Source organism: Castor canadensis, chromosome 6 (genome assembly GCF_047511655.1).
Source record: "Castor canadensis chromosome 6, mCasCan1.hap1v2, whole genome shotgun sequence".
In the NCBI taxonomy this organism is placed as follows: Eukaryota; Metazoa; Chordata; class Mammalia; order Rodentia; family Castoridae; genus Castor; species Castor canadensis.
Genome location: NC_133391.1, coordinates 2,956,888 through 2,980,468, shown reverse-complemented (window position 1 = coordinate 2,980,468; position 23,581 = coordinate 2,956,888). Strand labels below are relative to the sequence as shown.

The window sequence follows — 23,581 nt, the reverse complement described above, 5'->3', positions numbered from 1 at the left end:
TGGGCAGTCCGGATCCAGGCCTGGCCATGCCAGCCAGGATCGGACACTTGTCCTGCGGGACACAGAGCCATGTACATAACCCCAGGCTCATGGGGCCAGCACTCTAGGGCAGCCAACGCCACAAACTCTTCATCCTCTTCCTCAATCTCGCTTTCGCTCTCTCTCTTTTTTTTTTTTTTTTTTTTTTTTTGCAAAAGGAGGGGAGAGGGGGTAAAAAAATGCTGCACTGTGCGGCCAGGCCGGTGAGTGAGCGGCGCGCAGCCAATCAGCGCTCGCCGTTCCGAAAGTTGCCTTTTATGGCTCGAGCGGCCGCGGCGGCGCCCTATAAAACCCCGCGGCGCGACGCGCAGCCACTGCCGAGACCGCGTCCATCCCGCGAGCACAGGCCCCTCGCAGCTCCACCGCCGCCAGTCCACACCCGCCACCCAGGTAAGGCTGAGCCACCGTGCTGACCCACCCGAACGGGACCTCAAGCCTTCTCTTGCCTGGCCCAAAGCGGATTGCGATCACGTCCCTAGCTGGGGACGAAGGTGGTGGTGGTGGTGGTGGGGGGAGGGTGCGGTGCGGAGGAGCTGCGGAGTGGACACTTGCACTTTTGGGGGAGCTCCTCCGGCTACGGTGCGAGCATTTGGGAAGCTGCTGGGCGGTGGAGAGGGACGATCGAAGGAGCCACTCAGGCTGTAGCGTGGACGCTTGAGTCGAGGGCGGTGGTGGACGTACCCGGTTTGCACTTTTAAAAAGCCCCCTCGACTTGGGGAGGCCTGGGTGGTGATGTGCATGCTCTTCTCGTTTAGGGGACTCGGTGCTGAGATCGGGGTGTTGCATTGACTGTATGGCAGCCGGCGGGTCTTTGTCCAGACCGGCTGCGGGGCGCGGCGGGGCCGGTTGGGCCGGGTGGGGGGCTGGGGGTTGTCACTGCGCATGCGCGCCGAGGTCCAGCGAGCGCCGCGTCCCGGGTTGAGATGAGGGCGGGACCGGCGGCCGGAAGGGGTGGGGTCGCCGCGTTGCCAGTGCGCACGCGCGCGCTTCCTGCCTCTGCCGCTGGGTGTGGCTGCTGCGCGCACCCGCCCGCCCTTGGCCGGGTGGTGGTTGGGCGGGGCGGAGCCTAATGGAGAGGTGGGCGGGGTCCTGGCTTCCTGCCGCGCGCCGCCGCGGGGCCGCCTCCGACCAGCATTTGCCTTTTATGGTCAAAACGCGGCCGGCCCGGCTTCCTTTGTCCCCGAGCTGGGCGCGCGCCGGCGCCCCCTGGCGGCCTGTGGCTGCAGCGCGCCGGAAGTGGGCAGGGCGGGGGCGGCCGCGCCTTCTGGGGGTGCAGCGTCGGGGGAAAACCTTTGGTCACCGCGCCCCTTTTTTCTTCCGCAGCTCACCATGGATGACGATATTGCTGCGCTCGTTGTCGACAATGGCTCCGGCATGTGCAAAGCCGGCTTCGCGGGTGATGATGCTCCCCGGGCTGTCTTTCCCTCCATCGTGGGACGCCCAAGGCACCAGGTAGGGTGGCCTGCTGCGTGTGGATGGACCCTGCTCCCTTTGTGGGTCGGGGGACGGACCCTGGGGCTTTCCAGGTGGGGATTTCGGGGGCCGTGCCCTTGCTGAGGGTTGTTGATCGCTTTTGCAGGGCGTAATGGTGGGCATGGGTCAGAAGGACTCCTATGTGGGCGACGAAGCCCAGAGCAAGAGAGGCATCCTGACCCTGAAGTACCCCATCGAGCACGGGATTGTCACCAACTGGGACGACATGGAGAAGATCTGGCACCATACTTTCTATAATGAGCTGCGTGTGGCCCCTGAAGAGCACCCTGTGCTGCTGACAGAGGCCCCCCTGAACCCCAAGGCCAACCGTGAAAAGATGACCCAGGTTAGTAGTGGGGCGGCCTTCCCCCTCCCCCGTGGCCTCCTCCGTCTTTGCCCGCCCTCTGTGCCACGCCCTATCTCACTTGGTCTTTCTTCTGCCATTCTCCTAGGACTTTCTTCTCTGGCCTGTGTCTCCTCCTTTGGAACTTGGCAGGTTCTGTTCGCTTTTTCCCAGATGAGCTTTTATTCTTCAGCCTTTCTGATTAGGTGTTTTAAAAAATACTTGCTGTGGCAGTAGGTACTAACACGGCTCGTGTGACAAAAGCTAACGAGGCTGGTGGCCTTGGAGTGTATTGAGTAGGTGCACAGTAGGTCTGAACGGATCCCTATCCTGAGTCCCCTAGCACACTTCTTAGCTGTTTTTGCACTCTGCATGTCCCCAGTCTGGCCTGGCTGTCCCCGGTGGTTTGCAGCGGGCTGACAAAGCCCTTTTCTCTACAGATCATGTTCGAGACCTTCAACACCCCAGCCATGTACGTGGCCATCCAGGCTGTGCTGTCCCTGTATGCCTCTGGTCGTACCACCGGTATCGTGATGGACTCCGGTGACGGGGTCACCCACACTGTGCCCATCTACGAGGGGTACGCCCTTCCCCACGCCATCCTGCGTCTGGACCTGGCTGGCCGGGACCTCACAGACTACCTCATGAAGATCCTGACCGAGCGTGGCTACAGCTTCACCACCACCGCCGAGCGGGAGATCGTGCGTGACATCAAGGAAAAGTTGTGCTATGTCGCCCTGGACTTCGAGCAGGAGATGGCCACAGCTGCGTCCTCCTCCTCCCTGGAGAAGAGCTACGAGCTGCCCGACGGGCAGGTGATCACCATTGGCAACGAGCGGTTCCGCTGCCCCGAGGCGCTCTTCCAGCCCTCTTTCCTGGGTGAGTCTGGCCTGTCCCTTCCCCACCCAAGGGCGACTGGCTTGGGGCCACATGGAGGTTAAGTCTGACTCCGTTTCTCCTCAGGTATGGAATCTTGTGGCATCCACGAGACCACTTTCAACTCCATCATGAAGTGTGACGTGGACATCCGCAAGGACCTGTACGCCAACACGGTGCTGTCTGGTGGCACCACCATGTACCCAGGCATTGCCGACAGGATGCAGAAGGAGATCACCGCCCTGGCCCCCAGCACAATGAAGATCAAGGTGAGCCAGCCAGCCTGGGCCCATGGATGAGCCTGGGGGAGCTGTCGGCTGGGTCCTGTGCTGGGCCTCCCGTGTAAGGGACACCGCAGCCTGGGGTCTTCATGGTGACTTTCCCTTCCTCTGCAGATCATCGCTCCCCCTGAGCGCAAGTACTCGGTGTGGATCGGCGGCTCCATCCTGGCCTCGCTGTCCACCTTCCAGCAGATGTGGATCAGCAAGCAGGAGTACGACGAGTCTGGCCCCTCCATCGTCCACCGCAAATGCTTCTAGGCGGACTGATTCTTGCTGCGTTACACCCTTTCTAGACAAAACCTAACTTGCGCAGAAAACCAGATGAGATTGGCATGGCTTCATTTGTTTTTTGGTTTTTTTTTTTTTTTTAATTTTTTTTTAAATTTTTGTTTTTTGTTTTGGCGCTTTTGACTCAGGATTTAAAAACTGGAACGGTGAAGGTGACAGCAGTTGGAGAGAGCATCCCCGAAGTTCTACAATGTGGCCGAGGACTTTGATTGTACATTGTTCTTTTTTTTTAATAGTCATTCCAAATATCGTGAAAATTACTGTTACAGGAAGTCCCTCGACCTCCCAAGCCACCCCCCGCTCCTGTAAGGAGAATGGCCTACTCAGTCCTCCCCTAGTCCACACCGGGGAGGCCGCAAGCATTGTTTTTGTGTAAATTATGTAATGCAAATTTTTTAATCTTCGTCTTGATACTTTTTTATTTTGTTTTATTTTGAATGGTCAGCCATCGTTTCCCCCCCCTTTTTATCCCCCCAACTTGAAATGTATGAAGGCTTTTTTGGTCTCCCTGGGAGTGGGTTGAGGTGTGGAGGCGGCCAGGACTTCCCTGTACACTTGACTTGAGACCAGTTCAATAAAGTGCACACCTTAAAAAACAGGCCAGGCGTGGCTTTGTGGCTTTGCAGGAGTGGGGTGGGGGCCAGGCCCCTACAGCAGTCTTGGGATGGGAGAGGGGCTGTGTCATCCTGGAGCTTAGCTGGGCAGCGTGGGATGCCATGGTGGGGTGGCTAGGTGTCTTACAGGATTACTATGGCCTTGGTAATGAGTGGGTACCACGTACCTTGGCCTTCCTTATTTTCATTTCCTGGAATGTCACCTTGCCCTGGTTTGAGACCCACCTATGGCCATAGCAGCTCAAGGAGGTCCAGACCTTTCCCTGATACCCACTCAACTTTCGTTCCTGGTGCAGTGTGGACCACAGGACAACAGTCCTTGGTTTTGGGACAACTGGAGTTAGGCATTCTGCTTTGTGGTTAGCAGGTGGGTCCCTACCTGTGGCCTCCCTGGGCTAGGGGGAACAGACGGGTTTTGGGAGGCAGGGATTGCCTGGTTGCTGTTCCTTCTGGCACAGCTGTGATTGACACCAGCAAGGAGAGGGGTGTGGGACCTTGGACAGCAGGTGCAGTGGGCAGCCCCAGAGGTCTGGGATGTTCCAGTTACTCTGGGTGGTGAGCCATGGGCTCACAAGTAGATTCCACCTAGACCACTTAATTTAACATTGGGTGACTGCCAGCTATGCTGGACTTGAGGCTACTAAGATGACTCACAGGATAAAGTTTTGGAGCTGTGAAATGTGGAAACTGGGACCCCATCCATCTGTTCATCCACCCACCCACCCTTCATAATTTCCGTCCATCCATTCATTAACTCACACCAGGTAGTGGAGGGGCAGGAGAACAAAGCAGATGGGTCCCCTGCCCTGGAGGAGGCACTCAGCATATGGGAAAGATCACAAATGCAGGCAAACAAATTACAAATGGCAACAAAAAAAGCAGAACAAGGCGCCCATGGCTCATGCTTGTGATCCCAGCTATTTAGGAGGCTGAAATCAGGAGGGTTGTGGATCGAGGCAATCCTAGGCAAATAGTTCTCAAGACTCCTGTCTCCGAAACAACCAGGGTAAAATGGACTGGAGGTGCAGCTCAAGCTGTAGAATGCCTGCTTTGCAATTGTGAAGCCCTGAATTCAAACCCCAGTTCCACTGAAAAAAAAAAAAAAAAACCCAAAAAACAGATTCATGGTTATGTTAACTGGTTGTTTTATTGGTGTGGACAGGCATCAAAATGAATCGTCCTCAATAAAACGAAAAAAGCTAAGAAATACAGTCTTCTTTTTCTCCTTGAGACAGGGTCTTGATGTGTAGCCCAGGCTGGCCTCAAACTTGAAATCCTTTCGCTTCCACCCCTGAATCCTGAGATTACAGGCATGCACCACCGTGCCTGACTCAGAAATCTAGATTTTTAAAAAAGCAATCATTTTGCCTTTTTTGGGCAAAACAGAAAGGTAATAGAGGATTGCAGAGCCAGGTTGACAGGACTCGGGGGAGGAGCCATCGCTGGAGGAAGAAGCAGCCCCAGAAGGCATTCTGGGCAAGCTGGCCTCAGGTCAGGGGAGTGACCTGGGCAGCAGTGTGGCTTGAGTGTCAGGAGGACAGAGGCAGGGAGACAAGACCAACCCTCAGGATAGAGCAGGATGTGGGCCACTGCTCCACAAGGCTTCGGAAGTGCAGCCCAGACACACTTGGCTTTGGGAATCGTTTGGCCTCACCCCCCCACCTCCATCTCCTGGGGCCAGCAGGCAGGGTGGTCATCCAAGGCCTGGCTTGTACCAAAGGCCCAGAATCTAGGCCATCCCAGGCAGGACAACACAATGTTGCCTACCGCCTTCCCTTTCTGCACATTTTACAGGGTAGGAGCCTGAGGCTTAGGACAGGAGGCTGGGTTCAAGTTCCTCCACCCTGCAAATGAACCAGCTAGAGTTTCACGGCTTTGTCTTTGACTCCAATGCCTCTGAAGTTCTATCAGTGCCCTGCCTGTACTGACAGGTCCAAGATTCCCAGTTTTCTTTTAGAAACGGTCTGCAGGGACCCAGAGACCCTGACCTGCACTTGTCTACACCAGGATCAGTTTCAACTTGTTCCACCCTGGGACAGCCGGTTCCCCAGTTTTTCAGGTGGTTGGTTCCTCCAGGAGGCAGCTCTGACCCTTGAAGTCCGCTTTGTTTTTTTGGTGGTACTGAGGTTTGAACTTAGGGCTTTGCACTTACAAGGTGGGTGCTCTACCATTTGAACCAGGCTTTAGTCCCTTATTTTAATTTTTTTTTTGAAACATAGTCTCCCTGTGTAGACTAGCCTGGCCTGGAATTTGTGATCCTCCTTCCATTTGCCTTCTAAGTGGCTGGGATCATAGCAGTGCACTGCCACACCTGGTTTTCAACATACATTACAGCAGTCACCTCCTGACATTGTCCCTGCCCTTCTGAACTTGCTGCACAGTCCCAGGTGGGAGCCACTGGCCATTTGAATCTATTTAAGTTGAAATTCATTAAAATGGAGCATTTGGGGAGAGGGGAGAAATGACCCAAACATTGTATGCACATATGAATAAAAAAAAAAAAGCAAAAAAAAAAAACCAAATAAAATGGAGCATTTGGTTCCTCAGTTGCACAAACATTTCAAGTGTTCAACAGCCAGCAGCAGAATAGACATTAACCAGTCGCTCAAATGGAGGACTATTTAGTTAGTGTGCATTGATATCAGCAAGGAATATTCTAAGGGCTAGTGATAGAGGACTGTCATCTCATCTTGTATTTACTTATTTATTTTTGGTGCTGGGGATGGAGTCCAAGGCCTCAAGCATGTGAAATGTGAGTTCTACTACTTAGCTATGCCCCTAGCCTGAAATTTTTTTGGGGGGTGATACTGGGGTTTGAACTCAGTGCTTCACACTTGCAAAGAGGAGCTCTACTACTCAAGTCACGCCTCCAGCCCATTTTGCTCTGGTTATTCTGGAAATGGGATCTCACAAACTATTTACCACGGTTGGCCTCGAATCTCAATCCTCCTTATCTCAGCCTCCAAGTAGCTGGGATTACAGGCGTGAGGTACCAACGCCCAGCGCCCCATGGATGCTTATTAGCAAACTACTTTAAAATGCAAATGCTAAGGATAAAGACATATGCATTAATTTACTCAGCAAATATTTATTGAGTGCTTGCAACACGGCAGGAATAATTCTAATAGGGTCTCTCCTTACAGCTTATGGTGGCTGAGAGGAGGGCCCAAAAGGATCAAAATTAGGTACATGTATGTGAAGGTGGGAGGGGCCATGCTGTCTTACTTATTTTTATTAGCATATTATTAATAATACAAAGGGGTTTCATTGTGCTAGATCCATAGTGAGTTTAACGTGCTTTGATAATATGCACCCCCCCCCTTTGTTTCCATGCGCGCTCTCTCTTTCTCTCTTTTTCTTTTTCCGTGCTATTTTATGCATGCAGGATGTCGGGGTTGTGTGACAGGAGGGTTGTGCACACTGCAGGCAGTGCGAAGGTCAAATGCAAAGGCCTAGAGTCGGGGAACCTTGCTGGGGCGGCAGAAGGAGGTAGAGGTGGCTGGAAGGGACCATGCAGAGGGTAAGGGTTTGGGAAACTAGCTCAGCGATGAGGCAGAGGCCACTTGTTCTAGGCCCCTCGACTCCCCAGCAGTAGTACCTCGGAGAACGCCACACCCAACATGGCGGCCGCGCAGGACCAGTCGGCGGGGCGAGCGGAAGTACGTATCAGCGGGCGCCGGAAGTGATCTTAGCCCCGCCCCTCGCCGGGGTCTCTATTGAGCGGTGGACGCGCCGGCTTCGAGCATCCCTAAGCTGGCAGGCAGGAGGCCCCGGGGCTGCGGCTCCGGCGGCCGCGACACGACACGCCGGCGACATGGCTAGCTCTGGAGAGGTATGGCCAGTGCTTCTCTTCACTTTGAGACCTGGGACCCCCCCCCCCCCCACACCTCGGCCCTTCCCATCCTGACCTCGACCCCTCCCTCCTTGCCCTTCTCCTCCCGACCCTGGCCTCGATCCCGGGCGCATCCTGACCCCAATCCCGCCCTCCTTCCTGGGCCTCGCCCTGCTGTCCCCGATCGCCACCGTGGCGCCTTTCTCTTCGCCCCGGAGCTCTCAGGTCCCTTCTCCATGCTCCTCGCCTTGACTCGGCCTTCGCACTTCGGGACGTTGTCCCTTCCGTCCCGCTTCCCATCTCTGCTCAGTTTAAACCCGGCTCCCGTTTCTCTGGAGCCTGCTGTTGCACGGGGGAGGATGATGGAGGAAAGGCCATTTCATCCGAGGACTTGCGACTTCACCCTGCAATTTCTTCCCCACGCGCTCCGGAGACCTCAGTCCTGTAATAGTGCAGAGTATTTTCCCTGCAGACGAGTAGAGAGGGGATCAGGCCCCTAGCTAGTGACTTTCCTACTTCCTGCCCGTTTACACGTGTCCTTGGGTTTTTATCTATGCTCTCCTAGGACTGAGACAGGTGGGCGCCCTTGGAAATCTTAGGCGCTTCCTTGGGTTCGTGCAGTGAGAGGTTCAAGTATTTTCCTCAGAATGGATGGCGCATGGGGATGCGCGGGCTGCTGACAGCTTCTCTGCGTTTGAAGTGAATTTGGCACAAGAAATGGTTCCTGGGGGCTCCTTGACTGACAGGAAAGGGGGTGTGGCCCACCTGCAGACTCAAGATAGGCTGGAAGGGCCAGGTCTGGGGAGAAGAGTTCTGGCAAAGCCTTGCTGGGTTGGTAGATCTTCGTTGGTTGTGGGTGCTGAGGACAGGTAGGAGGGTCTGGTAACTTGGTTTTATGGAGTTCTGGCTCAAACACCCCTTCCCTTTCTTGAAGCACAAGTGGGCCACATGACCAGCAAGACTTGCCTCTTGCTGCATTAGGCACCTTCCTCTCCCCTCTCCCTTCTCCCCCTCCACTTGCTACATTGCCCAGGCTGATGTTGAACTTATGGGGTCCAGTGATCCTCCCGTCTCAGCCTCCTAGGTAGTTTAGGCATGTAACACTGAGTTTTTCTTTTGACAAAATCCTAAAGAATAAGAGACAATGCTAGCCAGGCTGGCTCACACCTTAATCCCAGATACTCAGGAGGCAGAGATCAGGAGGATCAGGAGGATCGTGGTTCAAAGCCAGCCTGGGCTAATATTTTTCAAGACCCTATCTCGAAAAATCCCATCACAAATAAGGGCTGGTGGAGTGGCTCAAAGTGAAGGCCCTGAGTTCAAATCCCAGTAAAAGAGGCACTAACTAATTAAAGCTCACATTTTCTAACCTAGAACCATGACTGCAGCCCGGCAGGAGGATGTGGGCATTAAAAAAACAAAAATTCCTGTTTAAGCCAGGTGGTACAATCCTGTAACCCAGTGCTCCAGAGACTAAGGCAGGAGGATCGTTTGAGACCAGCCTGAACAACATAGGGAGATCCCTGTTCAGAGCTGGTCCTGGTTGATCAGGGATGCCATTATAATTGTCCCAGGAGCCTGGGCCAGGGTGATGAGTGGAGGGAGTATTTGGTTTTTTTTTTTTTTTTTTTGGGCAGTACTGAGGTTTGAACTCAGGGCCCTTGTGCTTGCTAAGCAGGCACTCTACCACTTGAGCCACACCTCCATTCCATTTTGCTCTGGTTATTTTGGAGATAGGGTCTCAAGAACTATTTGCCCAGGCTGGCCTTGAGCCTCTATCCTCCCAATCTCAGCATCCCAAGTAGCTGGGATTATAGTCATGAGCCACTGGTGCCTGGCTTTGTTTGTTTTTGAGATAGGGTCTCATTGTGTAGCTCAGGCTGCCCGCAAACTCAGATCCTCTGCCTCACCCTACTGAGTGCTGGAATTATAGGCGTCAACTACCATGTCAGGCATAGGAATGGCTTTTCTACTCAGCTATGGGCTGTTGCACAAGTTGTCTGTACATGACCCCTCTTGCTTCATCTGGGTTATTCAAACACATCCCAGACATTTCACCCACTTATTTGAGAATCTCTGGTTTCTTTAGGTGCCTTTAAGTCAGAGTCCTTTCTGGCGGGGCAGGGGTTGTGTTTTGGGCAGGTTCTGAGGTTTCAGATTTCAATTTTGCTTAGCTTTTAAAAATTTTTGCAAAATGTTACACAGTTTGAAAAGTACACAAAACACAGAGTTCAGCAAATAACTAAACTTTAGCCTCTCTCAACTTGTCACCATATGGCTCTACCTGGATGGTCCCATGGGCCTGGGAAGGATCACGTGGGATGATGAAAGCCAGCTCCAGTGTCACCCTGAGCCCTGAGTTAGGGTTTCAGACACTCCAGAAATTAGTGCTTGCAGGATTTACCTGGACCCCCCTAGTGGTGGAGAGGGAAGGGAAGTTAGCCCTGCTTGACTCGTTGCGAGACCTTTGACCTGTGCTATTTATGTAAGGGTTTAAGGTGGAGGATGACCTGCCTCAGGCTTCTCCAGTGGCTGAGAACGTGGTCCTGGGAGACAGATGGAAGCAAGTACAGTTTACTTGGGTGGAGGTGGAGGTGGGCATCCTCAGGCCAGGTTAAGAAACCCAAGGTCTATCTACTCCCTTCCTCCAGGTGCACACCCTTCACTTGTGTCCTGTCCAGAGCCTGCCACCTGGCCTGGGTGCAAGGAACATTAACTTATAGACACTGTCCCACAAAGGCCACATTCAGGGGAATGACCTGACTCTTGCCGGCCCTGTAGCCACGTTCCAGGAGCTGCCATAGGCAGCGGAGACCCTGTGAGCTGCTGATCAGCTGACTTCTTCTTGGGTCCTCCCTGCCAAGTGCCTGCCTTGACCATGGGGACCACTAGGGCTATGCTGCAGGCCTGACAGGCCGCGACTCTTTTATTTGGGGCACAGCATGTGGGAGAGATGAGCCGGGACAGAGGGAGCAGACTCAATTCCTGGCACACTCGCTAAGTCCTTGTGACTGCTAGGTGACTTTAAGGAAAGCTGGGGCTGGGCTGTGGCTCAGTGGTACTGCACTTGTGTAGGATGCACAAGGCCCTGGTTCCCCCCAGCACTGAAAAAGTAAAGGAAAACTTCAGTACAGTCCTGTTCTTGCGGAAGTCCTGATGCTGATGCTGGCTGTTTTTGTGCTGCACTTCCTTGTGTGTGCTTGGTAGGAGCTCTGCCCCCGAGCCACATCCCCAGCCTAAATCTTTGGACTTCTGACCTTCATAGTAAAGTGACTTTTCTGACCTGGCTGCGTGCTTTGGCGCCTGGTGAGGGCTGGGCAGGATGCAGTATCCCGCAGGACAGTCAGTTCCCAGGGGACCCCTAGCATCTTGGAGCCGGCAGATAGGCTCTCCCTTCATGGCGTCGCAATTGCCATGACAGCAAGATGATTTCCACAAATGCAAAGTTTCCATCCATGCAGACATAGGGGAAGCAGAGTGGAAGAGGGGCAGGTTGGAGACGAGGGGCCTGTAGACACAGTTGCTGGAAACGGTGGTAGAAGTGACTGTGGGCAGCAAGGTGTAGAGATGCACACCTGTATTCCCGGCACTTGGGAGGCTGAGGCAGGAGGATTGTGTGTTCAAGGCCAGTATAGGCTACACAGCAAGACCCTGTCTTTAAAAATCTGAAAAGCATGTCGGAAGCCAAAATCTCTTTTGAACCACAGTGGCTTTTCTACTCTTCAGTCCTGGTTTGTGGAGAATCTCAGGAGCTCTGTGACACCAGTGGGGAGTTGGTGGAGCACCTGTTTCCCACGGCCTCAGGGGCTCTCCTTGCCCTCTCTCCCTACCTGGGGAGGCCAGGCCAACAGCTGCCCTCGGCGATCCAGTGGCAATTTGGTGTCCCCCGTATTTTCAGGACATGACCAATGATGATGACGCACCTCCCACAGCAACTGAGGGGGCAGGTGATGCTCACCTGCTGGGGTTCTCGGATGAGATCCTCCTGCATATCCTAAGCCACGTTCCCAGCACAGACCTGGTGCTGAATGTGCGGCGCACCTGCCGGAAGCTGGCGACCCTGTGCCTGGACAAGAGCCTGGTACACACTGTGCTGCTGCAGAAGGACTACCAGGTGAGGCCGTGCGGGGCTGGGGGGTTGAAAATGACCCAGACACTATCGCGGGAGCAAGAGGAGGGCCCTCCACACACAGACTGCAGCTGGCTCCAGTGCCCTATGGTGGAGAAGTGGCTGATATGGGGGAGGAGGACGCAGGTGCGCTGGACCTAGTTCTGGGAGGGAGCCCAGGCCTTGGGCGGGCACAGAGCAGGTGAGAGGCCTTCCCGTAGGCACTGAGAGTGGGGTTGCTGGGTTGGAAGCTCCAGAGACAGTAGAACATGCTGCTCTCCAGAGGTGCAGTGGGTGGGGCTGTGACACCGCCAGCAGTGAGTGAGGGCTGCGGTTGCTCCAGGTTCCATTTAAACCTGAGGCTACGATAAGCTGCTATGTCCTCCTTTTTAGAAGTTCTGCACTTTTCTGTCTGTTTGCTTTTGCTTCCGTAGTGACGATCCATGTCATGTTAATATACATATGGTGTATAGGGTGGAGGTAGGGTCCAGGTTCACGTTTTATGTATATGGCATGGTTGTCCCAGCACCACCTAGTAAAAAGCTCATCCTTCACCAGCCATGGTGGCGCACACCTGTAATCCCAGGACTCAGGAGGCTGAGGCAGGAGGATCACAAGTTCAAGGCCAATGTGAGCCAAATATTCACACCTTGCCTCAAAAAACAAACAAATAGCTGGATGCTGGTGGCTCATGCCTGTAGTCCCAGCTACTCAGGAGGCAAAGAGCAGGAGGATCGTGGTTTGAAGCCAGCCCAACCAAATAGTTTGCAAGACCCTGTCTCGAAAAAACCCATCACAAAACAGAGCTGGTGCAGTGGCGCAAGGTGTAGGCCATGAGTTCAAGCAAAACAGAACAAAACAAATAAACAAAAAATAGAAGAAAAGGGGTGGGGGCACCTGCCTAGCAAGCACGAGGCTCTGAGTTCAAATCCCAGTACCACCCCAAAACAGAAGAAAAGATAATTTTTTCCTCGAATAGCTTTTAAATCTTGAAAATCAGTTGATGATGTGTCTTAAATATAAAAAGAACCAGATCAGTCTGGTGCTGGTGCTCACTCCTGTAGAATCCCAGCTACTCAGGAGGCAGAGATCAGGAGGATCACAGTTTAAAGCCAGCCCAGGCAAATAGTTCAGGAGACCCTAACTTGAAAAAATCCATCACAAAACAGGGCTTGTGGAGTGGCTCAAGGTGTAGCCCTGAGTTCAAACCCCCGTATTGCAGAAAAAAAAAAAAAGCAGATCTGTAGGGCCTTGACCTTAAGATCATGGGAAAAGTTCCTGACTGTTCTTCCTGGTCAAGCAGCAGAGGCCTGGACACAGAGCCAGGCCCTTGTGGGAGCTTTTGCTCTTTCTGCTGGGTAGGGGCTATGGATAGTGCTCCCCAGGGCACAGATGTCATTGCCTCCTGTGCATGAAGGGCCTGTTCCTGGAGAGGAAGGGTAGCTCCCAAAACTCAGCGCTGCTCTGTGTACCGCGAGCATTTGTCCTGTGGTTGCACAGCCAAGGGTGTAGATCTCCTCAGAGTTGGAATCCCAGCCACTGAGTCACCTTTGCGTGGAGACTCAGTGCACAGTTCCTGACAGGCTACATGGAGATAGCCTCAGGGCCGATCTTGGGTGACCGGGATCCATGCTCCCTACCGGTGTGGGTTCCCATAAGCCAGTACAGGCCAGGTGTTTTGTTGTGTTTTGTTTTGCAGTACTGGGGTTTGAACTCATGCTTGCTAGGCAGATGCTCTGCCACTTAAGCCACATCCCAGTTAGGGTCTTGTGCTTTTGCCCAGGCTGGCCTTAGACTGTGATCCTCCTGCCTCAGCCTCCTGGGTGGCTGGGATTACAGATGCATGCCACCACGCCCATGTAGCAGACCAGTTATTAGCAGTGGCAGCCCCACTTTCTGTTTCCATCAGCTGGGTCCTTTGTCTGTTGGCTGCGGGGAGCACGAGGGCAGGGCAAAGCAGGCAGCTTCCCCCGAGCAGGAGCTGAGTGCCACTGTGAGCCACAGCCCCAGGTGTTGTGGGGAGTGTCTGCAGAGGGCCCTGAGCCCCTTGCTTCCTCCCCATCCTGTCCTTCCTGCAGGCCAGCGAGGACAAGGTGAAGCAGCTGGTGAAGGCGATTGGCCAGGAGATCCAGCAGTTGAACTTGGCTGGCTGCTACTGGCTGTCGGGCTCCACCGTTGAGCACGTGGCGCGCTGCCGCAGCCTGGTCAAGGTGAACCTGTCGGGCTGTCACCTGACCTCCCTGCGCCTCTCCAAGATGCTGTCGGCCCTGCAGCACCTGCGTTCCCTGGCCATCGACGTGAACCCTGGCTTCGACGCCAGCCAGCTGAGCAGCGAGTGCAAGGCCACGTTGAGCCGTGTGCAGGAGCTCAAGCAGACGCTCTTCACGCCGTCCTACGGCGTGGTGCCCTGCTGCGCCAGCCTGCAGAAGCTGCTGCTCTACTTCGAAATCCTTGATCGCACGCGCGAGGGCGCTGTCCTCTCTGGCCAGCTCATGGTGGGCCAGAGCAACGTGCCTCACTACCAGAACCTGCGCATCTTCTACGCGCGCCTGGCCCCCGGCCACATCAACCAGGAGGTGGTGCGGCTCTACCTGGCCGTCCTCAGTGACCGCACGCCTGAGAACCTGCACGCCTTCCTCATCTCTGTCCCTGGCAGCTTCGCCGAGAGTGGGGCCACCAAGAACCTCCTGGACTCCATGGCCCGCAACGTGGCCCTGGATGCCCTGCAGCTGCCCAAGTCCTGGCTGAACGGCTCGTCCCTCCTCCAGCACATGAAGTTCAGCAGCCCCTTTTACTTCAGCTTCAGCAGGTGCACACTGTCCGTCGGCCATCTGATCCAGCGCGTCATCAACGGAGGCAAGGACCTGCGGAGCCTGGCCAGCCTGAACCTCAGCGGATGTGTGCACTGCCTGTCCTCTGACCCTCTGCTGCACAAGGCCGAGGACGACATCGACAGCACGATCCTGGAGATGCTGGTGACGTCCTGCTGCAACCTGCGCCACCTGAATCTCTCGGCCGCCCACCACCACAGCTCCGAGGGCCTGGGCAGGCACCTGTGCCAGCTCCTGGCCCGGCTATGCCACCTGCGCTCCCTCTCCCTGCCGGTGTGCTCTGTGGCTGACTCTGCACCACGGCCGGACCGTGCGCCCGCCCAGCCCGCCATGCATGCTGTGCCCCGCGGCTTTGGTAAGAAGGTGCGCATCGGGGTGCAGGCCTGGCCCAGCCCCTTCTTGAGCCAGGCGGCCCCCCAGCCTTCCTCCGTGTTCTGGTCTCTGATGAAGAGCCTCCGCTTTCTGGGACACCTGGAGCTGATTGGGTCCAACTTTTCCTCAGCCATGCCACGCAATGAGCCTGCCATCCGTAACTCCCTCCCGCCCTGCAGCCGGGCGCAGAACGTCGGGGACTCGGAGGTGGCTGCCATCGGCCAGCTGGCCTTCCTGCGCCACCTGACGCTGGCCCAGCTGCCCGGCATCCTGACAGGCTCGGGGCTGGTGAGCATCGGCCTGCAGTGCCAGCAGCTGCAGTCTCTCTCGCTGGCCAACCTGGGCATGATGGGGAAGGTGGTGTACTTGCCCGCCCTCTCTGACATGCTGGCACACTGCAGGCGACTGAAGGACCTCAGGTGAGGCCCCGTGGAGGCCTAGAGGCAGACAAGGGAGCGAGTAGCTCAGTGGCAGACCTGTGGTGGGCCTGCGGGGGCACTTAGAGACACATACCCTTGTCCTTGGGTGTGCGAGACCCGGGTGTGTGTGGTGCGGGCGGCTCGGGGCGGCTCGGGGAGTGCTTGTTCCTCCTAGTTATTCGCGTGCTTTCTCCATTCGGTGCCTCTTCATCCAGTTTTCCCTGAGCCCTATAACTCCTGCCAGCTAGATATACTTGTTCCCAGACACCAGAACCAGAAAGCAGGAAGTTAGGATTTGAACCCAGGGCTTTCAGACCTAGCAATTCTCAGAGGATGTGTAGCAGTTAGCCCCAGATGCCCCAAAACCTGCCCAAACCCAAATGGTCCAGAGCAGCCGGGGCACTGCAAGAGGTGGGAGAGGCAGGATGACAAGGCAGGAGACATGGGCTGGTGACAGACTGAAGGACTTTACTTGGGGCAGGGGTGGCTGCTTTCCTGTCCTGGGGACTGGAGGCAAGCAGGATGGAGAAGATGGATCAGCTCAGGAGCAGGATGCAGACCCCTGGGAATGTGGCCTGGGGAAAGGGGAAGGAGTGGAGGCCATGGCCTTCAGAGGACACCTGTCTAGGCTTTTGCCTGGGGCACATGCATTTCCAGAGACAAGCATGAGATGGGCTCACACAGCTGTGCTATGGGGTCAAGGGCATGCAGTGACATCCAGTACTTTTATCGTACTGGGACTTGAACTCAGGGCCTAGACCTTGAGCCACTCCATCAGCCCTTTTTTTTGTGTGAAGAGTTTTTTGAGATAGGGTCTCACAAACTAATTATCTAAGCTGCCTTTGATACGCAATCCTCCTGATCTCTTCCTCCTGAGTAGCTGGGATTATAGGCGTGAGCCACTGGCACCTGGCTGTGAGTACATTTCTTGAAGCTTCTGCATTTCCGGCCTTGTCAGGCTGCTCGCCCTTGGTCCACAGCTGGATTAGGCACAGGGGAGAAGCATGTGTTCACGCTTGGGTCCCACGCATCCCAGTTTGGCTCACTTTGAGAGCCGAACTGCAGAGGTTCAGACGCCCCCCGCCGATTAGAGGTCCCAGTCAAAGTTAGTGGAAGTTTTGGGCTTCCCGTCTGCATGAAGCAAGCATCATGGCCTGGCAAATGGAACTGTGACCAGGGCAGCCGCTGGCCCTCCCCTACCGCCCACATGGTTGGACTCTTCCAAGGTCTCAGGGGTATGGATGGATGCCTTCCTTCCTTGCAGCTGCCCCTGTCTTCTTCCTGCTTCCTCTGCACAGTGGCCCCCACTCATGCCTTTCTGTGCCCGGCCTGCCATGCCCCTGGCCTTCCCTGAAGCAGTGGTGAGTGTGGTCAGTGCTTGCCATGTGTGGATCAGAGTTGCTAACGATGGCAAAAGACATCCAGCAAGCGAAATCCCCCAGGGTCTCTCCCCTGCCCCCTACTTGCCTCCTGTGATTGGAGTTGGACTTTTTCTAAATTCAGGCAGCTGGGGAAGCAATTGAATTCTTTCTTGGCCAGGTCAGAGCCCAGCTCTTTCTAGGTCTGTCTGCCTTGCTATCATTGTCTGCTTTCAGGGCCTCACACTTGCTAGGCAGGTGCCCTAACACTTGAGCCATGCTCCCAGCCCTTTCCTCTTTGGTTATTTTTTTGAGATAGGGCCTTTCATTTTTTCCAGGCCAGCCTAGACTGTGATCCTTCTATTTATGCTTTTCACAGAGCTAGGATGCCAGGCACCTGCCACTGTACCCAGCTTTTTTTGTTAAGATGCGGTCTCTAACTTTTTACCTGGGCCAGTCCCAAACTTCGATCTTCCTAATCTTTTACCTTGAGTAGCTGGGATTATAGATGTGGAAATTGTGATTTTTCTGACTGAACTGCAGCCAAACTGGGAGGTGATTATCCGGGCGTGTGGATAAAAACAAGCCGGTGAAAGTGCAGTAAGACAGTCACAGAGTTTGAAAATCGAGTCCCAAAAGGTAGAGGATGAAAAGAGCTGACTTTCCTGACCCCACTTCCCCAGGAGCTGCTGACAGCAACTGCAGCCAGAGAACCTGAGTCTACACAGGTTGTCTATTCCCAGTGATGCACAGGTAGCTGTGGACCTTGAAGAGCTATGGGGGAGGTACCTGATGACAACTGATCAGGCAGAGGAGGAGGAATAAACACAGGGCCCTGGGCAAGAGCTGTCAGCAGAGGGCATGCGGAGGGGGTACTCCCCGGCCTGGGGTGGGCCTCTGAGCTTGTGCTGCAGCCCCTTTGCATGGGCTCCCAGGAGTTCACCTCTAAAGGCCTCAACAGTCTGGGGGTATAGATTCTGTTGTCCCCACTTTGTAGATGTAAAAAGTGAGGTCCAGCCGGGTGCCAGTGGCTCATGCTTATAAATCCTAGCTACTCAGGAGGCAGAGATCAGGAAGATCGTGGTTTGAGGCCAACATTAACAAATAGTTTGTGAGACCCTATCTTGAAAAACCAAAAAAGGGCTGGTGGAGTGTTTCAAGGTGAAGGCCTTGAATTCAAACCCCAGTACTGGGAAAAAAAAAAAAAAAAAAGTGAGGCCCAGAGAGTTAATGGGGTCACACAGCTGGCCCCATGCAGTAGGAGTGTCACCGACCTCACGGGTAACCGAGTTTCCGACAAGGGAATGGAGCAGCATTTGGTGGTCACTGAGGGGTTCTGGGACATGGTACCTGTGGCTGGCTGCCCTCTCTAGGAGCAGGGCCATGTGTGCGGCGTGGGGTCCTGTTGCCCCTGTGTCCTGACCACAGTTCCTGGTGGCAGCTCTGTGCACAACCTTGAGGCTGTGCCCACAGCCACAGAACCACGTATGCTCTGAGCGGGTACTGCCTGTTCCGAACAAACTCTGGCTTCCAGAATGCTGCCAAATGTCCCTGTTGCTTTGGATGGCTGCCTCCTGCAGCAAGTGAGCCCAGGGGAACGACAGGGAGCAGAGCAGGTGGCGGGTGCTGGTGGTGGGCGGAGGTTGATAAGAGGAAGCCCTGTTCTGCTGTTCTGCGTCTGCTCCAGGCTGCCTCCTGGGGCTTGGGAACTGCTGGGGTCCTGCACTTCCCTGGGGAATGTCCTGAGTTGGCAGCCCTGCAGGTCCCCGGCCGACCTGCCGGCTGCTGCCACTGCTGTCCCCGTTGTCATGAACTGAGTGTGTGCCAGCCAGGCTCCGGCTGCAGGGGCAGTTGTTCTGGCTGTGGGACCTCTAGGGCGAGAGGATCACGAGGCAGGAAGAGAAGGACATCTCTTTCCCACAGTTGGCCAGGCCCTGCCTTGTGCTGGAGGAGGTGGGGAGGGCGTCACCCTGAGTCACCCTGGACTGCCTGACCTTAGAGCCGGAGCAGTGCTGGGTGGACACAAGAGCCCGGAGCGGGAGTGGGGGCTGTCACAGCCTTAGGGGCACCTTACCTGTGCAACTTGGGCGCTGCACTCCAGCTCACTGCAATCGACTTCCTGTGCCCACTGAACCACGGAAGGACGTGTAATGCTCCACAGCGGGAAGGTTGAGGCTGATGAAGGTGGGCACCTTCTGTTCCTCCCTCCCTCACACCACCGGGCACTTGCCTTAGATCATCCTGGTGGCAGACTGGGCTGCCTGCTGGTCCTACCTGCTGTGCAGGGGAACTGGGAGCGTAAGAGTGGACTGTGGACTGAACACTCCCATGGGGCCTGCCTCTGCCTGGGTACCTGTGACAGGTGACTTCCTTCAGGGAAGAATCTAGAAGGGGCTGTCTAGTTGAAAGGTTTATGGCTGGGTGTGGCTCAAGTTCTTGCCTAGCAAGTGCAATGCCCTGGGTTCAAACCCCAGTAAAAAAAAAAAAAAAAAAAGCCAGTGGCTTTGTAAAGTTGGTCTGGGGAGACCTGGGGTGGGTAGCACAGGCCCACTTCGCCATCTAGTGGCCAAGATGACAGCTGCTGCCTCACACCCCATTCCATTCTGTCAGATGGGGAAGAGGAGGCCCAGGCAGGTTGGTGACTGCTGCTACCTTCAGGAACTCTGCACTCCTTCTGTCCGTACTTTCAGGTCCCCAGAGTGATACTGACCTCAGGGTTTGTTTTTAAAAAATCAACACTGCAGTGCTGGGATCTATCCCTAGTACTGCAAAAAAAAAAAAAAATATATATATATATATGTATTATATGTATTATATGTATTATATGTATTATATAAATAATACATAGTGTTCAAACATTTTCCCTAGAAAAATCAGCTCCAATTCAGACCTGAGGATGATGTGTCACTCATTAGCAGTCTGAGCTCTGCCCATGTAGGTGACTGGGTGACTGGTGTCTTTGGGGACTGAGATGAAACCACGCAGCCACCTTCAGGGTCTGAAGAGGATCTGCTTTGCTGCCTGTGTTGGGACTCCTGTGTATTTACTTATTTATTTTTGCGGTACTGGGGCTTTGAACTCAGGTCCTACATCTTGAGCCACTCCACCAGCCCTTTTTGTGATGGGTTTTTTCGAGATAGGGTCTCTTGAACTGTTTGTCTGGTCTGGCTTTGAACCATGATCCTCCTGATCTCTGCCTCCTGAGTAGCTGGGATTATAGGCATGAGCCACCGGTGCCTGGCTCCCTGTGTTTTTAAAGACAATTATCGCATAGCGCCTGTGGGTGAGGTCCTGGGGGCTTCCTGCCTCAGTCCCCAGCACTGCGGGCAGGCAGTGGGCATGTGGCTTTTCCATATCACCCCCTCAGGAGACCTGTATTTCCCCCACAATCCTAGCGTCAGCAATCTCACAGAATCTCTAAATATAAGATAAAGCCAGTTTCTCTGGCTGTGCTCCACACGTTCAGTAGCCACAGGTGGATTAGCTGGTGTCTGCACACGAGGCAGCTTGCTCTCAGGATCAGGTGTGGCTCAATTCTGCAGTACCCTCTCCTGTCTTTGTCACCCAAGTCAGGTAATGTGATGTTGTTTTCAGTTAGCTGCACTGAAACACACTGGACTCTGGTCTGGCCTTGTGTACGGGAGGACAGGGACACCTGCTGACTGCCCCTTACTTGTGCCCACTGGGTCACCCTCATTTGCATTGGCTCTGTTCATCGTGGACCATGCCACCAGGGGCTGGGCGACTTTCATGGGGACACTCTGTCCCCAGCATCCTGAAAGCTTCTCTCTTTTTCTGGGGAGAGCCCACCTGCTCTGAGCAACCTGTGAGGTTGGCAACTTGGTCTGGTCAATGTACAGTGAGACATGGGCCTCCTGGATTTCCTGTGGGTTCCGTCCTAGACAAACCTGGGTGACATGGGGCTGGCTGTCCCGTGGGCAAGGGTTAAGGCTACAGAGACTCCATCCCAGGTCTGAAGCTGGTTTCAGCTGTGTGAGTGCCCCGTACCGGCCTGGCTCAGGCACTTGCTAGGTGCACTTGCTTAGCTGGGCTTTGGGGACTCAGGATAGAGTCCCTGTGTCAGATGCAGTGCCCCAGCAGGGCCAGGCCTGGGCGAGAGCACCTCCTAGGGGCTGAGGCCCCACCATACTCTAAGGAGTCTTGCAGTGACCTAGGTGGCTCATGTAGAAATAACCTTGATTTTTTTTTTTCAAGAGCTGGTTATTGAGCCCAGGGCCTCACACATGCTAGGCAAGCACTCTGTCACTTGAACCACACCATCAGTCCTTTGGTTTGTATTTTGTTTTTGAAACTGAGTCTCGCCTCGAACTCTCAATCCTCCTGCCTGTGTGGTAGCTGGGATTACAGGCATGCACCACCATGGACATGATCTTGACTACTAGCCAGTGGCCGTCCTGTCTGAGCATGCTCTTTCTCAGGCATTGAGTTCTTATGGTCAGACACAGTGGCTTCAGCTGGATGCAGTCCACGTAGCAGAGAAGCCATTTCCTCGGGAGATTGTGTCCTTATGTGATTCCCTCTCTCCTGGCCTTCAGAAGGCCATGGTCTGCGTGGGCTGTGGCTCTGGTCCCTGTACCATCATGCCTGCCTGGCCAGCCACACTGCCTCCTGCCTGGTAAAAAGGCCTCTAACTTCGCTGCAGCCTTGCAGCTGCTCTGACCTAAGGTATGAAATGAAGTGCGTGCTGTGTGCAGAGGACCAATGTGTGGCTGTAGCCTGAAAAGCCAAGCCTGGCCCTCCCCTCCTGAGGGATGGGTGTTGTAGGTGTTCTTCAGGAAATGTCAAACTGGGCTTCCTTCACCAGGCCGCCATGATCTTTCTACCATGGAAGGGTCTCTGCGGCCAGCATCTTCAGTCCTGGCTCTCTTTGGCATGTGTGCTAGAGTCCTGGGGCCTCTGGGACAAGTGACCATAGACTGGAAGACTTGACCGATCTGGAGGCCACATATCTGAAATCAGGAGTGGGCGGGGCTGGTTCCTTCTGTGGCCGTGAGGGAGGCTGTCTCACCTCTTCCCAGCTGCTCATGGGGCTCCATTTGGTCCTTGACTTGCAGGCGTGTCGTTCTGGTCTCCGCCTCCATCTTTACACATCTGTCTTCCCTGCCTATCTCTGGGAGTTCACGTGGACTTCTCCCCACCTCCCAGAGCCCAGGCTGGCCTCAGTCTCGAGATCCTCCTGTCTCTGCCTCCTGGGTCCTGCGAAGCCAGGCGTGTGCCAAGTCTTAGGAGGAACCAGTTGTTCTGTTCAGAGCTGGCCTTGCTCACTCAGATCTGTAAAGATACTGTTTCCAAATGAGGTCCCTCACACATCCAGGACTGGGACTTCCAGTGGCTCTGGGGGACAGGTTGGCCCACCCAGCTTCCATCCCCCTCCCTGGCTCTCAGCTGCCCCCTCCAGCGCTCCTTCCTCTTCATGTGCTTTTGAAGCCCCTTGAGTCCCCCAGCCTTCTCTGCTCACTCCTTGATTCTTGAGGGGCTCACGTAGCCTACCATGGTACAGGCATCTCCCAGGCCCCATGGCCAAACTTCTGGATGGGTCTCAGCACCTCCGGCAGCCTGTCCCCACCTCCACCACTCTGTCGGTCCTTTCTGCTTTCCATCTGGGTGGACAGATGCCCAAAGAAGATCTGGAACCTCATCCTTTGCTCTATTTTTCTAGTCTGGGTGCAGGCTTCTGTGGCCACTGTTAAGGCCAGATGCGGCATGGCTGGAAGCCACCATCCTTCCTGCAGGCTGAGTCTTGGCTTCTTGACTAGGTCCACTCCCCTCAGGGCCTCTCTCTGCTTGGAGCCATGCCATCCTGTCCACCTCTGTCATGGCTGGTGTGGCCCCCACCTGGCTTGGCGCCCTCCCCACCCCAGCCTCTGGGCTCCCACCTTTTCCCTCTGTGTCTGTTCTCTGTCTCTGCCATCAGACTGAGCTCCCAAGGGCAGGGCCATGTGTCAGTTCATCTCTGTGCCACCGCCTGGCATAGCAGCATGGGAGAGGGACGAGGCAGGCTGTGAGCACCGCTGCTGGGATCTGTGGACGCTGGCTGGCACATGGGGCTCCCCGGCTCTCCCTAAGTCAGGTTCTCCATGGAGACCCTGGGGTTCCCAGTCCGCACCCCGATGTCCTGAGATTGTGGTGAGGTGTGGGCACTGGGGGCAGCGGGCAGGGTCTCACAGTGCCATCTCTCCCGCAGGCTGGAGCAGCCCTACTTCAGCGCCAACGCCCAGTTCTTCCAGGCCCTCAGCCAATGCTCCTCGCTGCAGCGCCTCTGCCTGGTGGCCCGCAGCGGTACCCTGCAGCCGGACGCCGTGCTGGCCTTCATGGCCCGCTGTCTGCATGTTGTCGTGTGCCACATGTTCACTGGCGAGTCCCTCACCACCTGCAGGAGCCTGCAGCAGTCGCTCCTCCGCAGGTGAGTGGCGCGCCTCGGGTGGCCAGGTGGCCTCAGACAGCACCTCTGTCCCCAGGACCCAGGGGCCCAAGCCCCAGGAAGCACCAAGCAAGAGGAGGGTCTGAGGCCCCCCACTAAGCATGGAAGTGGTCACGTATCCTTACATTTTGCTGTGCACATGAAATGTGTATAAAATGCACACCCCATGAGTTCTCCACCCCCCTCCCACTTGGGTGTGTGGCACTGGGGTTTGAACTCAGGGCCTCATGCTTGCTAGGCAGGTGCTCTACCATTTGAGCCACTCCGCCAGCCCTGCACTTTTGTTAAAGGTGAGTCCCCACCGA

General features: G+C 55.1%; 2 protein-coding genes across 2 annotated transcripts in view; both read left to right on the top strand.

The window, feature by feature from the left end:
- Window positions 1-339: 339 nt before the first annotated feature.
- On the top strand, window positions 340-3,898 carry Actb (actin beta). The gene is made up of 6 exons (XM_020185977.2): window positions 340-429; window positions 1,363-1,491; window positions 1,619-1,858; window positions 2,296-2,734; window positions 2,819-3,000; window positions 3,127-3,898. The coding sequence occupies exons 2-6, from the start codon at window positions 1,369-1,371 to the stop codon at window positions 3,268-3,270; spliced, it is 1,128 nt and encodes a 375-aa protein (XP_020041566.1). The 5' UTR covers window positions 340-429; window positions 1,363-1,368; the 3' UTR covers window positions 3,271-3,898.
- Window positions 3,899-7,588: 3,690 nt separating this feature from the next.
- Fbxl18 (F-box and leucine rich repeat protein 18) overlaps window positions 7,589-23,581 on the top strand; it is a 31,103-nt gene continuing 15,110 nt past the window's right edge. The window contains exons 1-4 of the mRNA XM_074075493.1: window positions 7,589-7,746; window positions 11,645-11,860; window positions 13,933-15,476; window positions 23,040-23,258. Coding sequence (XP_073931594.1) covers window positions 7,729-7,746; window positions 11,645-11,860; window positions 13,933-15,476; window positions 23,040-23,258 — 1,997 coding nt within the window. The 5' untranslated portion in view covers window positions 7,589-7,728. The remainder of the gene's footprint in view (window positions 7,747-11,644; window positions 11,861-13,932; window positions 15,477-23,039; window positions 23,259-23,581) is intronic.

Bases quoted from the DNA above. Each gene is read 5' to 3' on its own strand.
- Actb (XM_020185977.2), top strand. From the start codon at position 1,369: ATGGATGACGATATTGCTGCGCTCGTTGTCGACAATGGCTCCGGCATG. The intron at 1,492-1,618 runs GTAGGGTGGCCT...TCGCTTTTGCAG, and splicing joins TGGGACGCCCAAGGCACCAG to GGCGTAATGGTGGGCATGGG. The intron at 3,001-3,126 runs GTGAGCCAGCCA...CTTCCTCTGCAG, and splicing joins CCAGCACAATGAAGATCAAG to ATCATCGCTCCCCCTGAGCG.